The following is a 17,358-nucleotide window of genomic DNA, read 5'->3' on the forward strand; positions in this document are numbered from 1 at the left end:
TAAATTGAGGGTCTAATCTTTGATTATAAAGGACTCAGTATCAAATTTAAGGCCTAATCTTTCATTCTAAAGGCCAAATATTAAAATGAGAGCCTAATCTTTGAATCTAAAAACCTAAACTTTAAATTGAGGGCCTAATCTTTGATTCACAGAGCCTAAATATTACGTTGAGGGCCTAATCTTTTATTCTAAACGCCTAAATATTTAATTGAGGGCCTAATATTTGATTCACAAGGCCTGAATATTAAATTGAGGGCCTAATCGTTGATTCCAAATTCATCAGTATTAAATTGAGGGCCTAATCTTTGATTCTTAGGGCCTAAATTTTAAATTGAGGGCCTAATCTTTGATTCTTAAAACTCTTCCAATTTCACTTGCCTGCCGTGCGCCTATTGCCATTGCGTCAAAATGATCCGCTGGAATAAAAGATTGAGCCATTTCCTCCAAACGACTGACCTCCTTAGCGTACGCCTCAACATCAACAGCCAAAGTCTGACAACAAGAGAAGAAAACCCCGCTTTTCAAACGCCACCTAATAGCAATACTTTTTACTATTCACCCTGTGCTTCTGCAAGTATTTTTCGGCTGTATCTTCGTCCTTTCCATAGTCTTGATTGCTCGCTATTCCAGCCTTTTCGTTCATCCAAACGTCTGCTTCCGTGGCCTCAAAGTAATACTTCTGAGCGTCTAGAGACTGTTCTAGTTTCATTTTTCGCCCTTTGGTATGAGCGAGCAAGTTTTTCCAGCTCGCCTGGAGTTCCCTGTTCTGTTGGACAATCGCGTCAGAAGCGAAATTTTTCGCAGAAACAAGTTCATTCGCGTGATCGTTAATGTCGTTAAGGCGCAGCTCATGATTGGCCAATTCCATTTCAAATGCCTAAATTTTAATAATAAGAATAAAAGCAGACAGACACAAGCACGCCATCCTTACGTTGTGGCGCTTTTGAAGATTTTGAACGCTTGTAAGAGACGATCCGACGTCTGGCGACGCAGCGACGACGACGTGCTCGCGAATCCACTGACTTTCGTCTTCAACGTCGCGAAAGAATTGGTGAACATCTTGAGACGCTTGCAGACGTGACCGTCGCTCCTCAACCAAATCACTGAGTCCTGAGAATCTGAAAAACGAGACCAGGGGTGGTATTGGCATTATATACGTATGCTATTTATAAAAGTGAGTGATTGACGTGTCTGTCAGACTTACTAGGTAACCGCTGCATGCTATTAGTGGAATTGAGTGATTGACGTGTACGTCAGACGTGAATGATTGACGTTTCCGTCAGATTTACTAATTTTAGTGCTATGTACGTGCATGGTTCCCTACAGTAGAGTGCGCGAAGCGCGTGTAGCTCTTCCTTACCTGTCTTCCAGACTCTTGAGCTGCCTTTTAATTGACTCGGCGTTGAAATGACCCCGAGCGACAAGCAAATTTCCCTGCTCCTCGAGCTGTCGCAGCAAACGTCCTCGCAACTGAATATCGTTCTCCAGTAGCTGATGCTTCTTCAGCAGATACGTCACAGTCGAGAAATCCCGTCCCAAATCGTCGCTCCTCAAAAGGGCTTCAGTTTCGCGCAGCCAAATCTCAAAATCGTTCGTAGCGCGAGCGAACTGCTGCTGATCAGCCGCCTCGCGCAATTTCTGCCCTTTATCCGCGCAGGCGGCCGACAGCTGCCCCCAAAGGGACCCAAGCGCTTCTGCAGTCGCTCTGATGTCCGACGAAGCGTAATGCTTTGCACGGCACAACGCATTCGCCGTCTGCGCCCCCACAAGACATCGAGAAATTAATTCGAGACATTTTTTTGGATTTACCAGTGTCATTTCGTCGATGCTGCACAGAGGACAATGACATTGGATATACCTGTTGGGATTGGTACGCTTCATTTAGGCGAGTCTTTCGTGCTGCCGACAGTTCTCTAAGCTTTTTCCATTTGTCTGTTAGAGAGCCAATGCGCGCTGCTATCGCTTTGGAGGCATAGTGGCTTCCGCGTTTGAGATCTTCTCCTGTTTTGCAGACAGCCTAGAAAGAGAACAATGACTGACTGATAATCAGGTGTCTGCGTAGTCTTGGCAACTGCTGATCACCTGTCACACACTTGTCTACCTTATCTCAGCAAGTAACGCGGTTTTATTTGTTTTTGTTGCTATCGCTTTACCTCACCTTTAAATGAGAATCTTGCCCTTGCAATTCCGCTTCTAAAGCTTCGTGCTTCTTGATCAAATGCATGACACCGACGAGATCCTTTCCGTGATCTACAGACGAAGCAACTTGTTCTTTCTCTCTAATCCAAGCGTCCTCCTCCTCAACGTCGCGATAGAACTGCTGCAGCCTCAACGAGTCGTTGAGCCGCGCTTTTCTCTGCTCAGCGGCGACACACAGCCGCTTATTAGCGGAAGACAGAGTCTCCTGTCTCTCGCGTACAAGACCAGAATAAGTCTGCTTTGAATCCGCAAATCTCTGCAGTTGGGCTTGCAGCGCTTTGACGCGCTCGGACTCCACAATAGAATGCTTTTGTATCAAGTCTTCTACGCCCGTCAAATGCTTGCCAAAGTCCTCAGAACGCAATCGGTTCTAGAACAGCGCCTATCGTCTTATGTCACGTGCGCCTTGATTTGGTCTGCTCACCTCCAATTGACCCATTTCCGAAACGCAACTATCAACGTCGGAAAGAACTGTTATCAAGTCGCGGTAGCCGGCCAAGACCTTTCGTCCCTGTTCCAATTTCGCAAGCAAAGCTTCCCACTTTTCCTGAATGCCTCTTTGTCTAGGGGGGATAAGAGGTAAACACTGAAACCATCCAAAGACGTTTATAGACACCTCTTTCTGACTATTGCAGCCTGATGATATTCCTCCCCAATCAACTGATCCGCTAATTTTACCACTACTTCAATTCTCTCTTCCTATGTATTAATTCCTTCTTATATCTCCACCGCATCTGCAGCGTCTTACTCTCGCTCTGACATCCGTGTTCACCGCTTCGTGGCGCTTCAGCGAGGCGGCAACAGAGCTGGCCGTCTCGCCGTAACGCATGTCAGTCAAGACTTGATTCATGTCAACCAGCCAGGCTTCTCTGAGAGCCGCCTTGCGGTCAAATCTAGCGGCGAGTTGCTCTAACTGTTCTTGCCTGCAAAATCAATTAATTAACCTTTCAGAAAATAACTAAATACGCACTTTTGGAGAGCTTCTCGCAACGCAAGCTCTCTCTCGTGTTCAGCCACTTCTAGCCTGTCCCATCCCTTAGAGAAATTGGAGAGGATTAATTTTCTCTCGTTGTAATATAAGAAGTAAACCTTGTTCACGTCGGAAATGAGTTTGCCTTCAACGGGAACCCAAACCCTCCGCTTCAACGCTCTTAAATTAGTCTGAATGTTAAATAACTGCACTTTCAATTCGCCCTTTTCCGCGTATCTATAAAAACGTTCCCTAAAGAGGGCCCCCTACTTTTGGTATGACTAGCGTTTACTTGGGCGGCTTTTCCACTGTTCTATAGCGTTTGAAGTCGGTCACGAGCGCCTGGACGCCCGTTAGACGATTGGGAAACTTTCTATCTGCTAATATGACTACCGTTTTTTGAATCCACGCGAGGAGATTCGTGACCATGCGGTCGTACTCCCCCTGCATCTTCAACAATTTTCCTATCACCTGAATAATGTGAAAGTTTCGCGCCAAGTGCATGCAGTTGCTTTTACAAGTCACCTTGGCAACACGTCGCCCTGCCGTCTCTTCAAATTTCATTTTGGTGAAATAGTTGTGGTAGGAAACGAGATGAGTCATGATCGATTTATCATCAGGACCAGGAACGTTTACGTCTAATAGAAATATCAGGAAAAAAAAGATTTGAGTCGTTTTTTTACCTTCTGCGTCAAGGAGCCTCGGAATTCCAAGCTCAGGATTGGATTTTTTCAAGGAAGCAAAGTCAATCAGTTCTGGTCTGAAGTAAGAAACGTCAGGGCCCAATAATGAATATCTCAATTTGTTTATGGCCTACTTGTGTTTGTGGATGATGGCACAGAAAGCCAATCCATCACACGTGAAATTCTTCACACCTACATTAGTGTACCTAAAAGCAAAGTTAATAATAATGTTAATCCAATTAAAAATTCTCTGATTTCACCCTTTAGTCTTTCTCTGACACCAAAGTAAGAGTGCGTCTTTTGCTGATTTTATCTCCCTTGACTCATCCTAGTGTATGTAAGATGATCTTAGCGTTCCTTACTCAAAACTGAACGTACCTCTATAGAAATATCCTGAATTTGAAATCGCAAAATTATTGTCCACAGCAAGCCGAGAATCAGTCTCTGATTGCCGTCAACAATATTATGCGCCCTGATGCTCTCTAATTTGACCTACAGTATGAGACATTAAGTTAACCACGCCCACTTTTCATTCTCCAAAATCCTTGCACCTTTTTACTAGATAAGAAGTCCAAGGCCTTTTGCACGTTTTCAAGTTCGCGAATTCTCAAGTTTCCTTTAGCTGAAACCAACGTATTATTTCGCGCCCAAATTATTTTTCGTTTCCTACCCATTGCACCGAGCTTTTCCCCGGAAATACTTTCCAGGAGTTTCATGAGAACGCGACCGTCTTGCAAATCAGCAAAAAGCCGTGGATTTCTATTGGCGGAAGAGCGTTCTCCGTATCAGGCAATATAACATTGCTTATGGCGTATCTAACTAACGATCTAAGCACTGGAGTGCCCGCTCACAAAAGCGCGCCTCGGAGCATACGTCACAGCCAAAACGCATGCGGCGGAAACTACGGGTTTCGTAGGAAAAACGACAAGGAAAGTACAAAATAAAGAAATCACAGTGTATCTTTTCTAGCATGCAGCGTACGCAAATTCGCGAAAATCGTATGCGCTTCGTACCGGCAGATAGGAGTTTATCCACTTCGAGAATGTCTTCTGTTGGGTTTGTACGCGCTGCGTCTGCAGCTTGAGCCGCTGCTGCTCGAAGTCCTGAAGCAGGTGCAACGAAGCAATCGAACTGCAGGAGCCTAACGACTAAAAATAGCACGACACCTCTCTTTTTAAAGCAAATCGCTTACTTTTTCGCCGCTTTCGACTGAGCCGAAGCTGTAGAAAGTGTCTTTTCAGAAGATCTGAAGTGATGTCACGGCCCGGATCAACGGCCACGGTGTCCCCGTATGATTAATCCTTTTAGAGCGGAACGGCAGACTGGTAGTTCCTCGGATCGTCGTTCGTCGTTATGATACGTCGGTTGAACCGTTCGACAAGCAGCCGGGACCGATCGGGTCCTCACAACAGGGACAGCGACGCGTCAAGTGTCTTGTCGACCGCGGGAATGAACTTCGCTGTAAAGGTAAATCGACACATTCGCTGCAACTTCGACGCAGTCACGCAGAACAACACACTTTTACAATAGTACTCGGGTACAACAGGAGAGACTTACAGCTCGTTGTAAACGCCCCCCATTAGCAGCCTAACGACCCATGCGAATAGCGTTTTTTCCCCTTAGTATTTGGGTTCTTCCGAAGTGGAGCGGGCACGAAGTGTGCGAATCCGTCGTGGCATCTTTCCACCCGCCAAACGCGCCGGCATTTGCCGTAACGCAACAGTATATGTTTTTCTTTTGCTAGACGTCGAAGGGAAAGAAGAAAATGATTTTAAAAGAGTAAAGGACAGAGTCAAGCAGGAACCACGTGACCTGATGACGTTCCTGCTCATACGAATTTTATTGCGATTGCTACTGCAATATAGATTTCGTGAATCTAGCAAAAAATTAAATAACCTAACCAACCTTCGGTACCTTTGCCCGCTGTCCATGAAGAAACATCGGAGCTTATGGCGTGTGCATGTAGAATGCATGAAACAAAATAACGTGGGAGGTAAATGGGGATCTACCCCACCGGCGAGGTAGTTCCCTGGCAAGGTCAAAGACTTTGAAAACTAAATTCCATCTTTAAAAAACGATACGTCTCCTCGATATTGCCCGTCTTATTGACGACGGTTCGGAATGGGCGTTTCTCTGCATTTCCTGTAGGGAAAGATTCGTTGCCTAAAGGAGGGAGAAATAATAAATAAATTGTATTCAATTTATGGATTTCTTACCTCTAGTTTTTCTTGCTCTTTTCGGTTCAGTTCCTTCAGCTGATGCTCACGGAAGGTCAGGTTTCTGAATCTTTCTATGTATTCCTATATGAAAATAGCGAGTTTAATTAATTAATTATTATGAATTTTTTATACTTCATGATGTCGTTTTAATTTTCCTTCGAGTTTCTCGTATTCGTCCATGAATGCTGGTCTAAAAGTAGAGTTGAAAAATCGAATAGTTTAATTTTTTCATATGTTGATGTTCACCTGACGTTTTGAAGGCTTTTGAGTCTCTTTTGGTTTCTCTCCAATTCTTGTTTTTTCTTTTCAATTCTCGCTTCTAAGTTCGCTTCGTCTCCCGCCAAATTTTCCAAACGATGAACAGACTCCCGAGTTTTCCCCTATCGAAAAGCTATTATTATATATTTAATTAAATATTAAATTTTCTTACGTGAACTTGATTAGCAGTACTGGTTTTCAATTCTCTCACAATTTTGTCTAATTCCAAGGATCGAGCAATAACAGCAGCACGCATTTCCTAATTAATGAATTTATTATATAATTAATAATTAGTTATCTTTGCTACCTGTAATTCTACTTCCTGTTTGAGTAGAGCACTCAAACTTGATCCATGTTCTGTTATTTCAGAAGCTAATTGACGAACTAATTTTAGATCACTAGTCTAAAATAAATATTAATTAATTTTTAATTTAATTGATGAGATTTTTATTACTTTGCTAGTGATGTCAAATTGTTCAATTGTTGCTGATTTTACGCCAGGACGATCGTTCTGATTGGATCCCATTGCGTCATAAAGCATTGATCCTATTTTTAGAAGTTCTTTCACTGCATAACCGTCGGCTCCATAAAGTTTTTTCCCATTGAGTTTGATATGGGCTTTCGTTGCCTATAAAAGTAGTGACAAAGACGCAATATATCAAGATTGCGCACGCTCGTAACTATGAGTTACGGAGTAGGCGTGGCCTATAGACTCACCATGAACTGTGCGACGGATTTGATGAAAAGAACGCGATCTTGCTCCGTATCAGTGTCCATAGGGAGCTCGGCGTTTGGATCGTACCTAGAAGAGTCTATCGCGTGCGCGTTAGCAAGGGTTAGACGGCGGAATGACCTTCGAACGAGCCACTGAAGAATTTCGGAGACGAGAGCGAAACGAAATTCCTCTGACGCTTCACTCTCGCTGTCACGTGACTATAAAACAAACTTATTAAATTTTTATAAGTGATTTTTGCACACGTGACGTACATTTACCCATGACGTCATTGATGTCTTCAATTTGTGAACAAGTTCGTCCGTTTTTTCAGGAAGAGATTCAAATTCTTTCGTGCATGAAACCTTCACAAATAATGTATTTAATTACGAAATTAATTAATTAATTTCAAGTGTGTTACCTTCCATTGTTGATATTGATTCAATGCCGTTTCTAAGGTGGGCGCTAAAATTATCAATAATTTAAGACGACTATGATTTAATTGAATGTAATAATACCCGGATCAACAATCCTGTTCCATCCTTTTGAGAAAGATAACAACAGATCCTTCGTTTCCTATTGAATTAATCATATCATTTATTTAATTATTGATTTTTAGTGACTTGTAGTTTTTGATATCTCTCGTCCATTGACATCAAAGAGACGACGTTGAGAAATATTTGAAGAGAATTGACAAGTTGAAGACGACTTTCGTCTCGACCCTTTATCATTGATTCCAATGAGGACTTGTCGTCACAGCAACCAATCTTTTGCTGAAGTTCCGTGAAAACGTTCAATTTCTCTTCCACCTGTAAAGAAATGAAAGTATAAATAAATAAATTCGTATATTGAACCTCTTTGAGAGTGGTAATGTGATCAGGGTCAATGACTTCTTCTCGATTGACGAGAACTTGATAGGCTTTTTCCAGTAAATCGAGATGTTTCTTCACACTTCTCCTTGTTCACACAAATCAATAAATATCTAATTGATACGATTATGTATTCGCGTTACCTTAGAGATGGTAACTCAGCAAGAAGGTCAGCCAATTTGTTGAACTTTAATTAAAAGAAAATTATACTTACTTGTTTATTTCTATTTATTTATTTATTTACCTTTTCCGGAATAATGTTCTGCATCTGAGTTTGCAACAAAGCTTTCGACCTTTTCTCCCTCTAGACACACGTAACAAGTTAATTTTATTTAATTATGTATTCTATTAAATGCCTTGATTTCATTGCGGAAAATTTCTCTTTCCCACATCACTTTGTGAAGTAAGGCTAAATTAAATTAATTAAATTAACTTATTTGAAACAAGTCACCTTGCAAACCAAATGCAGTGAGATCCAACTACAAAATTCAAATAAATTTTAATTAAATTAATTTTAATTAATGACCTTGTGGGTGTGTCCTCTTTCAATCAACTGATTCGCCACATTGTTACCACGAGAAAAGAGCATACAAGGTATGAAGTCACCTTTAATTAATTAATTGATTGATTAATTATATACAAATTCCAATAATTTACTCACATGGTGTGAAATAGCATTGGCTCGGAATGACGTCACCACTCATTGATTTTAACATTTCATACACCTAATGAAATCAATAAAATTTTCTCCTGATAACGTCATGATGATCATCAAACCTCTTCAGAATGCGTTTCCTCAATTTGAATTCCCGTCAAAAAATAACGCCTTGCGTACGCCGGAATCTGGCTGTACGATTCCGGAAGTACGACCAATTTCCTGGATTCGATTTCCAATTCATTTTCAATGTAAACGATTTTGTCCTAAAAACAAAATAATAAAAAATTAAGCAATTGATGACGTCATAGTACCATTCCCGCTTCGGACTGTATCAATTTACAACGATACCAATTGGAATCTTCTTCAAACACGGCACCGTAGATCTAAAAAGAAGAAATTCTATTAATAACTCATTAATTGAAAACGCTATTTTACCTCTCCAACATCCGGGATTTGAACAGCAGCCGTTTTGGGACCCCAAGACTTCAAGCACTTTTGTAATTGTTGCAATTTCGACTCATCATTGGACATCTAAGAAAAGAGAGAATCAAAAGAAACTCCTTCTTCATTGTATCTTTCTTACTTGCGCCCAGAAACTGCAATTCGTCTCCACGCTCGTAATAATAAGCGACATCTTCTAAAATATACATGTACACTCGTCTATGCACGTGCAAGTCACGTGCCTCTGTGGATGGTTCCGCCGGCGCGGGAGACGCCGTTCCGCTTTGGTATTCGCCCCTTCGAACGACGATAACACTCGCACGTAGTCGAATAAAAACATTCGCGGCATCCTTGGAACGACACGGAACGCGAGCGATCTAGTATGAAAGAAATACGAGAACCAATGAGAGGGCGCCGCGCGGGTGCGTGGGAGGGGTCCTCACGCACCAGGAGAGGTCTTCTACAAAACATCGTTCCACTGAGCGCGCGTTCGGCGCGTTCGGCGCGTTCGGCTTCCTCGTCGTTCGGAAAGTGTAGGAATCTAAAAAAATGTCGACGATCGACGCGATCGCCTTTTTTTACGTACGCGTAGCCAGTAGTGCGTCCTTGACGTTTGTTCTTCGATGCAAGCGCATAGTGATTGATCGACGACACCTTGGCCTGTTTTTCGACGTGTCGAAGAACGTCGTTCTATAATTTTAGCAGTCGTCCTATCATCGTCGAGGCCCTCCCATCCCTCACGTACCTTGCGAACATCCTCCGAAAGATTCCCCACGCGCAGATCGAATCCCGATTCGAGCTTTCCTTCGCTTGCACTCATGATTCGCTACAAGGCGTAAGACTGCGAGGATCCGCGCGTGCGTAGGTGCGTGCGTGCGTGCGTGCGTACGATGACGTCGCCCTGAGCTCCCCCGCAAGACATCACGTGATAGAAAAATGTATAAATAATTTTTTAGCGAAAACGAAGCCGTCACCGAAGCATACGACGATCTTCTAAACACAGAAGTAAGAAATAGACTAAGTCCTTAGAGAGAACACTTGTAGCTCATTAGATTATAGTCAAACCCTATAGTATCTATAGTCTAACCAAAAGCCACACCCACACGCGCTCCATTTACTATCACCTCAACTACGAACGAAAAAAAACCGGTGTAAACGCGAGCGAAAAAAAGTCGTAAATCGTATATACAATTTTAAAATTAAAAAATTTTATTAATATCTGTATGTCCCCGCCGCCGCCGCCGCCGCGATTCCGATGTCCCTTTTTCGAGCGTCGATTGCCCTTGAGAATCCAGCAGCGGCCGCTCGTCGCAACGAACCACTTCGCGGCGTCTCAGGTTCCTAAAAGGGGGTCCCTAATTGATATGCTCCCTTGCGTGAGTGATTCAAAGATAATAATAATAATAATAAAATAATAATAAATAAATAATGCGTTGCTAGCTCACCTCTCCGGCACTCTTCCGGCCGCCTCTCCGATTCTTACGGGCAACGCCGTCGAGCGATCGCGTTCCTCATCCGGCGAGAGGCGTTTCGTTTTCCTGGATCTTTGTAGCGGAAATGAGGTCGAGGTATCGAATATCGCCCGCGCGAAACCCTTCGTGTTTAAAATAGCCACCCAATACGCGAGCGCGAAGCCTTTGGGAGCCCCTTACCGATATTCTGTGAATTCTCTCGCCGCAATGCGTGTTCTGGAGATGATAGAGGAGTTGGTAGCGCGCTCGAAACGTTTTGCTCGGTTCGGCGTGGGAACACGTTCGCCAGCAGCATCGGAAGCCGTCTGCGCCTTCGCCGAGGAGATTCCAAGCGCCAGGCGCGCACACGTGTTCTTCACGTGCGTGAAGAGATCTCGCGACGAGGCGAACGCGTCGCGACAGTTCTTCCACTCGCATTCGTACGGCGAGTCGAGATTAAACGTCGCCGGCTTTTTCGACGAGAATGTTCGTCCGATTTTGATCGTTTGTCGCGATCTCTCACGTTTTCCGCCTGTTGTCGGAACTGATGCTGCTATTAAAGTAGTCGCGCCGCTTCTTCATCCGGCGGCGCGGGAGCATCGAACGAAGGTATGGGTGGGGGCGCGGACGCGAGTATTGTAGCTTTTTCCATGCAACAGCTGAACACGTTTCTCCTTACACTGCCAAGAACAGTACGAAAATCAAAAAAAACGTGCTGAAGAATCTCGCCACTGACAACAGCCTTACTGTATGTGCCACGCACTTAATTAAAAAATGCAACTTGAAATGAAGTCCTTAACTCTGGTCCTTAGACTCTAACTCCTTAAATCTTTGACAAAAAATAGCCTTAGCTAATAATTAGAACTTCTTGAAATCGGTCGCCGGTTTACGTCTCAACGAGAGTACCGCACGGACTGACCGTCGCGCCAGCAAGGAGAGGACGGTATGAGTCGACAACAAGCATCCCTGATTCTGTTCGGGCGCGGCGGTACTCCTGGTAGAGCGTCGTCGGGTAGATAATGCCGTCGCTACGAACGAGCAAAATCGGCGCCCGGCGAAGGCGTACAGCCGAATGAGGAGGCACGACGTACAGAAGCGACGTCGGGCTTCTGCACGGTTGGGGAGAGGGGAAGGAGGAAAGGCAAAACTTTCGTTTTCAAAGACATTCGCAAGAGCCGGAACAGGAGGTGGGAACGGGGTTCACATGGCCAGATTGGGGTCAAGTTGTTAAACAAAAGCACCACAGCTTAAAAATAGATGACGCTCAAGCCGACGGCCTATCTAATCTATGCGACATATCTACCGCAATTCAAGACCGTAAGATAACCCTTGGGGAGCCTTGAACTAGACATTTAAGGCCCCTAGCGAAACCGACTCTCAAGACTTGATTCAGTGCCGAGAGAACATCATTTCTATTGTTCCCAAGCCCGGAACCGAGAGTTACTGGACTAGGAGAGCTAGCTAAGGGCAGTGGGGCCTAGAACGGTTCCTATCTAAGCCAACAGAAACAGTAGTTCGGAAAAGTCAAAACATGGAATGCAAAGAGGAGGAGGAGGAGGGGGGGGGGGGAAGACGTCTCACCTGAACTCCGTCTCCGCCTCCGCTTCGCCGATCCACACCTTGAGGTCGCGAGTAAAATATTCACCGATGACCTCCATCCTCATCGCCTTCAACCCGCCACCGTACATCTACGACACCCACAAAGAATAAAAAAATCGAAAGTTTATGCGCTGAACGTACGGAAGTGGCCGTGACGCAAGGGCACGGGGTGACGGGAGTGGGCACCGGGCCCATTCCCTCGCAGAATGTGTACTCGGCTTTATCTGGAATAAAAGGAACTCGAGCGTTGCCAAGGATCGAAGGAGACGCGTCGACTTGGCTACTACTAGTATCCGTTTCTCTTAGCAGCGAATTTATGTATACCTGCGCTAACTATGGTCCACGAAGCCCCGTCGTTGATCATCTCTTTTGCGGGTTCCTCGGGACAAGGGTTCGCCTGAATAGAATAGATATCTCTAATAGAAACGAATAAAGGCTCGTGTTCCTATTACTTGAAATTGAATGATTCTTTCCTGCGACAGGCAGAGATACATGCGCTCGGTGTCCTTCATATAGAAAGCGACCTGATTGGGTGAGAAAGAAAGAAAAGTCGGTTGGCACCGTGAGAAACGATCCGACTTCGCGAGGAAGTGAAAGAGACTCGCCTTGTGGAGCTGAGAAACCGGATCATCAGCATCGAGTAGAGCAGTCTGTTTGTCCACCTTGCGAATGACCTAAAGAAAGAACATACATGTATTAATGGAAGCCACTGGAGGGGAAAAAAGGAAAACAGAACGAATTATACCAATAGAGGCAGAGCCACTCCAGTCATCGTGCAGACGAGCTTCACCGTTTGACCGTAGTGAACGAATCCATCGAGAACGGCGAACTCTTCACCCTCAGATTCATTTTCATCGACTTCAGGGAGAGAGAGAAAAAAGGAGTCAGGTCTTCGCGCTTCCCCAATTCTAGCCTATCATACCGGGGTAAATAGTAAAGGCTCCCCATTGCTGACTGCTCGCGTGGAAATTCTTTCCCTCGACGTGAAGATATCGAGTGCTGACCGTCTGCGATCGGAGTCGACTGAACAGGGCCACTTGGGATCCGGACGGAAAACAAACTGAAGAAAATTCAATTAATTCAAAAAAATCATCAAAAACCGTATTCCCACGCGCTCACGTTCGATATTCTTGAGCGACTGATTCTTGAGCGACTGTGGCTTTTTCAACGGCTTCGAAATGACCTTGATTCGACGCGAGTGAAAAACGCCTATCTCCTCTCCGTTGCTTTGGAACATCTTCACGAGCAAATTGAACTGCTTTCGCCGATCGACGGCCGGTATGAAGAGCTTCGCCGCGCCGTAGCCCTTCGCAAAAAAAGAAGAGATGGAGTCAGCGAAAAGGACACAAAAGCGGGAGATCGCGCCCACGAATTTTCTCACGTTCTTCAAATTGAGCGGTGTCATCATGTCCAGACCGCGTATTCCGATGAATCCGCACGGGTCCTTCGGATCGGTCGAAGCGGAGGCGGTGGCGGCGGAGGCGGCGGAGGCGGTGGCGGCGGCGGCGACGGTGGCGACCGCCGATCCGTCCGCTCCTTTATTGCCTAATTTCCATCCGTTCCCGACGATATGGACGCACGGCGGCGGGCAGAAGAAGCGTTTCTCGTTGCCGTACGATTTTTGGACAACTTTCGTGTGAAATACGATGACTTTTTGATGATTGCGCTTCGTTAGGTAGCGATGCATCGCCTCGCCAGTCAATTTCTTCGGATAAGCGGCGTAGATGGGGCTAAAGAGGAGCGAATCGGTGTCAATTGGGCAGTGACGAAAGGGTATTTCTCACATTGATCCGTCGTGGGACACGGTAGAGGGGGGCGACTCGATGGCGAATGAGGAGTCGCGCTGTTCATCGCCGAACGAGGATAGGGAAACGCCGTCGTTCCGACGCCAATTGAGTCCGTGCCCAACGTTGCGGGACTCGGCGGGATTCCACGGGGGGTAATAACCAACTGCTGCGGCGAAAATAAAAGGACAAAAGCTTATGTTATCCACAAGGACGCGCGCTACAAACATGGGAAGTGAAACGGAAATAGGTGTACGTACCGTAAGGCGACGGATAGGATGAATAGGCCGAGCGTCGCGCAGCCGAATTCGTGCCTTTGACTGATGAAGGACTCCTGTTCATTGCTGCTCCAATTGCAGCCCAGTCATTCCCATGTTTCTGTCTAAATCGAAGAAAAAAAAACCGTTGCAAGAAAAAAGCCGGGAGCCTTCCAGACAAAAACCGACTGTTTCAATTTGTTCACTTCCAGCGTATACCTAAAAATAACAGTATAAAATAAAAAAACTTTCGACGAATCCATCTGCAGTCAACTCACTTTCCAAGAGAGTTTTTCTTACCATAGACTCGTACCACCTTTCTGTAGACAGAATACAGTGGCTTTGTGATGCCACGTGCTACAACAATAACAGAACCGTTTTGGGAAAGTTTTATATTGACTTTTTCTATACCGATTGCCCTGTAAAAAGCGCTTCTTTCCTTCTTTGGCCTATCCAAAATGACCTCGACGCTCGCTATATTGTTAGTCTTCAAATACTCTTCAATGTTTCTCTTAAATATGTCATTCTCCTGCTTGGACAAATCATCCTTTTCATCGTTCGGTGAAAACAAGCACTGATTAATAATCTCCGGCTGCTGTTGCTGTGGCTGCTGTCTCGCCTGCGACGAGTCATCAGTATTGATTGCAGCGAGAGTGATCTGTCCCCCGCTTCCATCATCGACCCCGCTCGTCGCTTGACTTCCATCTGCCGACGTCAAGACAACCGTCGTGAAGCCCGCCGTCGCGGCAGCGGCAACTTGAGCGGCGATATCCCCGGATGTAGTCGACGTTCCGGTAATGGATTCGAAAACGCCGCCGGCGCCGCTCGCCGAACTTGTCGTAGCCGACGTTTCTGACGTTGTAGGCTGATCGCTTTGAACGACGAGCTGGTGCTGATCGTTCGCTAGTGGGACGAGCGCGGGGATGGGAAATTCGCCACTGTCATTTTTTGCGCGTTCAGCGTCGCTTTGCGCGTCGGCGTCGGATCGCTTTCCTGTAACGATTGGTTTCTGAATGAAATGCGAACGGTCGATTTTCGGCTTTTTCCTGCTCGTGACGACGCTCTCTGCGATGATGATTGTTTCGCCGCTCGTTCCTTGCCTCGGGGCGCCATCGACTTTTTGATGATTGCCCTCCGTAGGGTAGCGATGGATCGCCTCTTGAGTCCAATCGGCGGCGTAGATGGGGCTAAAGAGAGGATCGAATCGGTGTCAATTGGGGAGTGACGAAAGGGTCTATCTCACTTTGATCCGTCGTGGGACACGGTAGAGGGGGGCGACTCGATGGCGAATGAGGAGTCGCGCTGTTCATCGCCGAACGAGGATAGAGAAACGCCGTCGTTCCGATACCAATTGAGTCCGTGCCCAACGTTGCGGGACTCGGCGGGATTCCACGGGGGGTAATAACCAACTGCTGCGGCGAAAATAATAAAAGGACAAAAGCTTATGTTAATCCACAAGGACGCGCGCTACAAACAGGGGAAGTGAAACGGAAATAGGTGTACGTACCGTAAGGCGACGGACGGGGTGAATAGGCCGAGCGTCGCGCAACCGAATTCGATCGTTGATACGGATCTTCGAACGGATTGTGCCCAGTTGCCGCGTACGGATTCGTCGTGTACGGATGAGCCGCCGCCGTCGAAGTCGTAGCCGACGTCTCTGACGTTGTAGGCTGATCGCTTTGAACGACGAGCTGGTGCTGATCGTTCGCTAGTGGGACGAGCGCGGGGATGGGAAATTCGCCACTGCCATTTTTTGCGCGTTTAGCGTCGCTTTGCGCGCCGGCGTCGGATCGCTTTCCTGTAACGATTGGTTTCTGAATGAAATGCGAACGGTCGATTTTCGTTTTTTTCCTACTCGTGACGACGCTCTCTGCGATGATGATTGTTTCGCCGCTCGTTCCTTGGCTCGGGGCGAAATCGACTTTTTGATGATTGCCCTCCGTAGGGTAGCAATGGATCGCCTCTTGAGTCCAATCGGCGGCGTAGATGGGGCTAAAGAGAGGATCGAATGGGTGTCAATTGGGGAGTGACGAAAGGGTATATCTCACTTTGATCCGTCGTGGGACACGGTAGAGGGGGGCGACTCGATGGCAAATGAGGAGTCGCGCTGTTCATCGCCGAATGAGGATAGGGAAACGCCGTCGTTCCGATACCAATTGAGTCCGTGCCCAACGTTGCGGGACTCGGCGGGATTCCACGGGGGGTAATAACCAACTGCTGCGGCGAAAATAAAAATAAAAGGACAAAAGCTTATGTTAATCCACAAGGACGCGCGCTACAAACAGGGGAAGTGAAACGGAAATAGGTGTACGTACCGTAAGGCGACTGATAGGGTGAATAGGCCGAGCGTCGCGCAACCGAATTCGATCGTTGATACGGATCTTCGAACGGATTGTGTGAATAGGCCGAGCGTTGCGCACCCGAATTCGATCGTTGATACGGATCTTCGAACGGATTGTGCCCAGTTGCCGCGTACGGATTCGTCGTGTACGGATGAGCCGCCGCCGTCGAAGTCGTGGCGTGCGCGGCGCCAGCGCAGCTAAGGTAGGGGTAATCGTACGATTCGTAGGCTGCTGCAGCAGCGGCAACGGTAGTCGTTTCGTTTTCCGTCGTCGTCGGTGCGGCAGCGGCGGCTGCGACGGCTGCGGCAGCAGTCGTCGGAGTGTTGTCGTCGCTCATTGTAGTGGGCAGGCCGATCTGCAAAACGTACACGGTAATTTGCGTGAGCGACGGGAAAAATTCGTTCGTTCGTGCAGACGAGAAAAAAACGCTGGCGTGGGTGCGCGCGACGCAGAACTGAGCCGCGAAAGCCTCGAATGCGAGAGCCTATAAAGCCGCGTTCATGGGAGGTGTCACACATTTCTCGCGGGCGCGCGATCGACAGCTAGCGATTGGTTCGCCTCGTAGGCGTGATCCCTCTTCCCATTGGACGCGCGACATCCGAAAAATCGCGTTGACTCACCTGAGAACACGGATCTTCCCAGTCGTACGTCAGTCGACTGCCTTGAGCGCCGCTTGGAGACCACTTCGCTGGAGGCACTTGCATCGGCGAAGCCAATCGTCGCTATGAGCGTACGCTTCCTTTTTTATTCGTCGGACGATTGCCTGATGAGAAATGAACTGTAGTGCACTTGCGTTACGTCACAAAGCCCACGTACCCGTATTTCCGCACGACAAACGCGGATAAGTAACCACCTTTTTTACGTGCGTACAGAACTTCGCCATGAATGAATGAAACCTTTTTTTGGTACCGCGATT

At 46.5% G+C, this 17,358-nt stretch overlaps 4 protein-coding genes across 15 annotated transcripts; all 4 read right to left on the minus strand.

Annotated features, from left to right (window-relative positions):
* Positions 1-339: 339 nt before the first annotated feature.
* Positions 340-1,150, minus strand: LOC136188464 (spectrin alpha chain, non-erythrocytic 1-like). The gene is made up of 3 exons (XM_065976196.1): positions 932-1,150; positions 560-877; positions 340-492 (listed from the first exon to the last, which is right to left on the minus strand). The coding sequence occupies exons 1-3, from the start codon at positions 1,148-1,150 to the stop codon at positions 340-342; spliced, it is 690 nt and encodes a 229-aa protein (XP_065832268.1).
* A 352-nt stretch (positions 1,151-1,502) lies between these two features.
* LOC136188017 (spectrin beta chain, non-erythrocytic 1-like) lies at positions 1,503-5,167 on the minus strand. 2 transcript variants are annotated; one of them, XM_065975747.1, is made up of 19 exons: positions 5,045-5,167; positions 4,866-4,993; positions 4,523-4,611; positions 4,404-4,474; positions 4,231-4,344; positions 4,113-4,180; positions 3,987-4,058; positions 3,853-3,929; positions 3,695-3,807; positions 3,563-3,640; positions 3,462-3,511; positions 3,289-3,406; positions 3,170-3,234; positions 2,948-3,122; positions 2,816-2,898; positions 2,624-2,762; positions 2,159-2,569; positions 1,810-2,017; positions 1,503-1,755 (listed from the first exon to the last, which is right to left on the minus strand). In XM_065975747.1, exons 3-19 carry the CDS (start codon positions 4,566-4,568, stop codon positions 1,646-1,648), a joined length of 1,998 nt encoding a protein of 665 aa, XP_065831819.1. In that variant the 5' UTR covers positions 4,569-4,611; positions 4,866-4,993; positions 5,045-5,167; the 3' UTR covers positions 1,503-1,645. The 2 variants fall into 2 exon arrangements, with proteins under 2 accessions (XP_065831819.1, XP_065831818.1); XM_065975746.1 differs by having other exon boundaries at positions 3,462-3,640.
* A 710-nt stretch (positions 5,168-5,877) lies between these two features.
* On the minus strand, positions 5,878-9,885 carry LOC136188016 (putative leucine-rich repeat-containing protein DDB_G0290503). Of its 6 annotated transcripts, none has more exons than XM_065975743.1 (28): positions 9,755-9,885; positions 9,596-9,699; positions 9,457-9,550; positions 9,252-9,386; positions 9,152-9,205; positions 9,013-9,099; positions 8,880-8,951; positions 8,688-8,831; positions 8,572-8,635; positions 8,437-8,516; positions 8,362-8,389; positions 8,267-8,319; positions 8,155-8,214; positions 8,054-8,097; positions 7,896-7,998; positions 7,665-7,850; positions 7,560-7,617; positions 7,463-7,506; positions 7,317-7,406; positions 7,183-7,262; positions 7,047-7,131; positions 6,784-6,957; positions 6,637-6,732; positions 6,502-6,588; positions 6,318-6,451; positions 6,204-6,261; positions 6,069-6,152; positions 5,878-6,015 (listed from the first exon to the last, which is right to left on the minus strand). In XM_065975743.1, exons 1-28 carry the CDS (start codon positions 9,827-9,829, stop codon positions 5,920-5,922), a joined length of 2,469 nt encoding a protein of 822 aa, XP_065831815.1. In that variant the 5' UTR covers positions 9,830-9,885; the 3' UTR covers positions 5,878-5,919. The 6 variants fall into 6 exon arrangements, with proteins under 6 accessions (XP_065831815.1, XP_065831814.1, XP_065831816.1 ...); XM_065975742.1 differs by having other exon boundaries at positions 8,371-8,389; positions 9,004-9,099; XM_065975744.1 differs by having other exon boundaries at positions 8,267-8,304; positions 9,004-9,099.
* A 286-nt stretch (positions 9,886-10,171) lies between these two features.
* Positions 10,172-17,234, minus strand: LOC136188534 (uncharacterized). 6 transcript variants are annotated; one of them, XR_010670227.1, is made up of 25 exons: positions 17,063-17,234; positions 16,416-16,797; positions 16,149-16,314; positions 15,956-16,092; positions 15,608-15,898; positions 15,344-15,512; positions 14,512-15,287; positions 14,379-14,457; positions 14,290-14,319; positions 14,104-14,225; positions 13,844-14,012; positions 13,441-13,789; positions 13,179-13,365; positions 12,982-13,119; positions 12,805-12,917; positions 12,665-12,733; positions 12,512-12,583; positions 12,384-12,456; positions 12,201-12,283; positions 12,042-12,148; positions 11,351-11,569; positions 11,208-11,289; positions 10,662-11,140; positions 10,455-10,603; positions 10,172-10,350 (listed from the first exon to the last, which is right to left on the minus strand). XR_010670227.1 is itself a non-coding variant. In XM_065976263.1 (22 exons), exons 1-22 carry the CDS (start codon positions 17,144-17,146, stop codon positions 11,256-11,258), a joined length of 3,852 nt encoding a protein of 1,283 aa, XP_065832335.1. In that variant the 5' UTR covers positions 17,147-17,234; the 3' UTR covers positions 11,149-11,255. The 6 variants fall into 6 exon arrangements, 1 of the variants encoding a protein (XP_065832335.1); XR_010670226.1 differs by having other exon boundaries at positions 15,344-15,509; positions 16,149-16,317; XR_010670228.1 differs by having other exon boundaries at positions 13,844-14,009; positions 16,149-16,317.
* Between the last annotated feature and the right edge of the window lie 124 nt (positions 17,235-17,358).

This window comes from Oscarella lobularis, chromosome 6, assembly GCF_947507565.1.
Source record: "Oscarella lobularis chromosome 6, ooOscLobu1.1, whole genome shotgun sequence".
NCBI classification, from domain to species: Eukaryota; Metazoa; Porifera; class Homoscleromorpha; order Homosclerophorida; family Oscarellidae; genus Oscarella; species Oscarella lobularis.